Source organism: Nestor notabilis, unplaced genomic scaffold, assembly GCF_000696875.1.
Source record: "Nestor notabilis isolate BGI_N333 unplaced genomic scaffold, ASM69687v1 scaffold29382, whole genome shotgun sequence".
In the NCBI taxonomy this organism is placed as follows: domain Eukaryota; kingdom Metazoa; phylum Chordata; class Aves; order Psittaciformes; family Psittacidae; genus Nestor; species Nestor notabilis.
The window spans coordinates 11,591-16,360 of NW_009919223.1; the positions used below are offsets into that span (position 1 = coordinate 11,591).

Here is a 4,770-nt window from a genome sequence, read left to right on the forward strand (position 1 = left end):
GGATGAGCTTTAAGGTCCTTTCCAACCCAAACCATTCTATGATTCTGTAATGAGATAACTACTTGCACCACATTGCAATCTAAACATTAAATGTTCCAGAAAGAGTAATATTTTTTATAAAGCATATGCAGTGTTTAAGCAATAGTGACTGACAGGAACCTACAGAATTCAGTTTTTGTTTGCGTTTTTGTTTGCATTTTTGTTATGGATGTGCGTCTTCTCCAGTTTGTTATACTCGTATGGAAGAAGAGTGCGTGTAACACTTGGGAAGGTCCTAACCCTTCTCTTTATTCTGTGTTCAGTTCTTCAGTGAATATGAGAAGTTACTTCATTCGGAAAATTACGTGACAAAGAGGCAGTCACTTAAGGTAAGGCAATTTTATTTTCTTTTTAAGTGCAAAGTTAGAGAATTCCTTTAATTTCAAGGTGTGTTGACTTGAATTGAAATGGTTTCAGTAACTGCCTAGAGTAGTGTTTAGTTTATTTTTTCATATGTTTTAATGCTTGAGATCAGGTACTTTTCTTTAGTCCAGTCCTTCCATTATTTAATGTCCAGCACACACCAAGTAATTTCTCTCCCTGTGTAGGAATGGCTATGTGCATGTGTGTTTATCACTTGCTTCTTATGTCCAACATCAAATCATTTTTTTGTTTGGGCTTGTTTTCCCACTTTTAGCTCCTTGGTGAATTGTTATTGGACAGACACAACTTCACAATTATGACAAAGTACATCAGTAAACCTGAAAATCTCAAACTCATGATGAACCTTCTACGAGACAAGAGTCGTAACATTCAATTTGAGGCCTTTCATGTGTTTAAGGTATGTTTAAACACCCCCCCCCTGCAGAACAAACAACAAAAGAAACCCACCAAAAGCTGCTTAGTTGAGTAAAGGACTTAGCTGAGCCTGAATAGAGCTTATCTTAATTACTGCTACATGGTTAAATAAAGAGGGAGGTAATGTTTGTCTTTATTATGATCCATCTTTACAAATAACAAAAAACTATTGACAAACCCAACTTAGAGACTCCCATATGATAGTGTGTGATCTCTCTCAGAAAATCTTGGAATTCAGAAGGAAGAAGTGCAGTGAGATAAGGAGGAATGCATGATTTCATATGAGATCATGGCGCATCCTGGAGTTAAAAAGTGTTTTCATCATGCTGCATGATTGATGAAGGGTAGCAGTATTTTTGTCAGGTCACCTAAATTTCAAAGCCTGAGTTGTAATTTGCACATTGTAACAGATACCTTCTGACTTGGCAGCAGACAAGCAAATAGCTAAGAGCTTGAAGATATAACTTGAGGTATAAATGCTTTGAGGAACTTCAAGATACACATCCGATGCTGTATGTAACATGAAACCATGCATTTGCTACCAAATTTAACCATGGGGTGTCTTCAGTGTATTGTGCAGAGGGTATTGTGGCTGGTCACCTCCTACAAATGTAATTTACTTTGGTACTGGTGTTCAGCTTTTAAGAAAACCCCCCTGCATTTACTCCATTAGTTTTTGTCTGTAGAGATACGGGGATGCGGAACAATTAAAACATTTTAAGTTATTGTCATCACTGTTTTGTTGGCTGGGTTTGTTTTTTAACTTACCTTTCTGTTTCCTATTGTCATGCTAAATGCCTTTTATTTTCTTGCAGGTGTTTGTAGCCAATCCTAACAAGACACAGCCTATATTAGACATCCTTCTAAAGAACCAGACCAAACTTATTGAGTTCCTCAGCAAGTTTCAGAATGACAGGACCGAGGATGAACAATTTAATGATGAGAAGACCTATTTAGTTAAACAGATCAGGGATTTGAAGAGACCAGCACAGCAAGAAGCTTAATCTCCAATAAACCCTTAAAATATTAAACCCAAATTCAGCATTTGCTGTTAGATATTCAGCATCAGGCACTCTTACCGATTCATGAGGAACATTACTGCTAATCTGCTGTTCAGTGAACGGTTTTTGTTTTTCTCTTTTCTTTTTTAGTCCAAGTTGAAAAACATAGCTGCTGCTTTCTTGCACAATGTGGACTTTCTTGATATTTGTGTCATTTCAGAATTCAAAGACACTGCTTGTTTTAGGAGTCCTGAAAAGAAAGATTCTAGGTTCGTGAAAGCAAACATATAGATACTAGTTTGGTTTAGGAGAGAAGGTGTTAATGTAGTTAAGTAACAGGTTGCATGCTTGCAAATCTGAATAAATCTGTATGTTTGCACTTACCTTGTTTGAGATATGAGCACAATGTGACCTGTGCATACCCAGCACCGTAGTATAAGATTATATGCCTTGATTTAAAAAAACAAAAATGTGCAGTGCTTTATTTGTAATCAAAGGGGAAATGCATCTAAGATGTGAGCTTATTGGGATAAACAGTTGTCTTGCAAATAAACTGATATTGAAACTTAGCAACTTTTAAAAGAGTGAAATCTCCAGGTTCATAAGGAAAATGTATATATGCCTTTCACTGCTTTATAGAAAATTTTTTTTTGACATGATTTGATTTTTCTGAGAATTGACTTGTAAACTTGGAAATATGTTCTAAAGGGTTTTGTTAATTTTACTTTAAAGGTATTTCAGACAGTAAGACCTAGCAGTGACATTTTGCATTTCATTTCAACAACGCTTGCTGGTTTCTTTTGTATATAACTCCTAGGCTGCTCATTTCTTTAAAATATGATTTAATTTGTACAGCAGAGGAATGTTATTGTATTAGTCTGTAACTATTACCTAATATTGAGTTTTGCAAAATGAATGCTCATGTGTAATGGAATACTTCAGATCACATGGAAATGCTGATTTAGCGATCTTAAGCACTGCAGCATTAAAAGGAAAAAAAACACCAAAACCCAAACAAATTCAGTTATCTAATGGGGTGCCATCGCTTAGGGTAGGCTGAAATAGAGAACTGGAACCCTTTAATACTGCATTCTTACTGGATAATATTGGCCTTATTCAGTTAAACTAGCGTTGTGCTCACCAGCTTGGCAAAAGGGTATGCTAAATTAATATGGATTCCTCTTACTGCTGGGGGGCCTGCAGTGCATCATTTCTTTCTTACAGTAAATAACTCGGTATAGTAGTTGTGTGAGTGAATGATTTAATTCCCCCTGACTTCAGGAAACAACTTCATAGCTGTCCTAGGGTAACAAAATGATTTAATTTTGTTCTTTAATGCTGCAAACTGTCAGTATTTATAAAAACAAACAAAAAAAACCCCAACTGATTTAGCACCATGGTTTTGTTACTGTGACCATACAAAAGGAATCTACTAAATATAGCTAAATGTTATTAAAATTGTATTTATCCATCATATAGTAATGCTAAGACCACAACCAAGCAAACTTACGGATTGGAGTCTGAGAGTTCAAATTCTGCATGGCTGAATCCGATTGCGAATGCTATAGAAAATGTTTGTTGCTTCCTGTCCTCTTCCTAATTAAAATATTCTGCAATCAACAAGATGAAACTCCAAAATGATGTTTAAGCTGGTTTGAAAGCCTTCACAAGGGAAGTCAGATAGCTCCAGCAAATTGAGTTGTTTAAAATTACTCTTAACATTGTAATTGGTCTTTCAAAGGTTCTTAAGGTGTCCTTTGCAAACCGATTCATTTTGCCTACGAGAAGGAAAATAGCTTACTCTGAAGATCACAGGCAAGCAGAACTGGCCATGAGATGGTATTATAGTTCAGTACTAACAGTCTATTACCTTTTGGTTTATCATAGCTGAGTGGAGGAAAACATTATTTGCCAAGTTACTCACCATAACATATAAGGCTTCCTCTTTAGAAAAATGTAGACATGCTAAAGATTTATATATGTAAAGAAGTGAAAACATTTGGACTGGGATGGAAGTTACTCTTTTATTAGGCCTTGGAAACAATGGCTATGGTGACTTTTTTTAATATGTGGAAACATTTGAATGTTGGCTTTTGAGAAGAGGTTGTATTTAAATTACAGCTCATTTGACGTGCTCTTCGTATTAAAAACCTATTGTTCTGGAAGTGGTTTCTTATCTGCTTGAAGGCTTAAGGGTATTAACTAAAAGTTATTTAAGTGCGAGCGGGTTTTGGGTTTTTGTTTTGTCTTTTTTTCTTTTTTTAAATAAGAGATGTATACAATTGTAATTCTACTTCCGTGGTAGCATTTCATTTCTCCTGAGGAAAATGCGTTTCTTATCCAAAAAAATCTGGCTGGCCCCATAATTTAAATTGAAATAAAATTTTGAAGAAAAACGTGTGGTCTTTACTGTTGTTGCTGAAGAGGATGAGTTTCTTGTGGATGTGCATCTGTTCTCCTGTGTTACCTTGGAGGGGTTCAGCTTTTTCCCTTGTAAATGTGAAATGATTTTAAATCTTGGAAAATTCTGGCTTGCGAAAGCATTTTTAAGGAATAAAGACAAAGTCCTGTATTAGAGATGTAAATAATTTTAAGTAATTATTGGTTTCTTTTGCCTATTTGTAGCATGATTTGCTGATTCTGTTTCTTTTTTGCACGATCAAGGGCAAAGAGAGGAGATGCTATTTCCTGCATCATGTCTAGATACAGGACCTGATGGGATTAGCAGAAGTGAATCTTCGATAATTTGGGGTCCTTCCTTTCTCTTTAGATTTCGGAAGCCTGAAGTGTGTGCAGTTTGTATCTCATTCCTTTGTAAATCCTGTGGTTTTCTTGCCTTTGAAGCTGTCCGTCCATTTTTCACAGGTAACACCCCCCAGTTCTGCAAGGTGGCAAACATCAAGAGTGTTACACTGAAAACCAAAAAACAACT

At 35.8% G+C, this 4,770-nt stretch overlaps 1 protein-coding gene across 1 annotated transcript in view; it reads left to right on the top strand.

The window, feature by feature from the left end:
• CAB39 (calcium binding protein 39) overlaps positions 1-2,422 on the top strand; it is a gene marked incomplete at its 5' end in the record, with an annotated part of 11,129 nt that extends 8,707 nt beyond the window's left edge. The window contains 3 exons of the mRNA XM_010010138.1: positions 303-368; positions 677-820; positions 1,653-2,422. Of these exons, the coding sequence (XP_010008440.1) occupies positions 303-368; positions 677-820; positions 1,653-1,841 (399 nt within the window). The remainder of the gene's footprint in view (positions 1-302; positions 369-676; positions 821-1,652) is intronic.
• Positions 2,423-4,770: the final 2,348 nt, after the last annotated feature.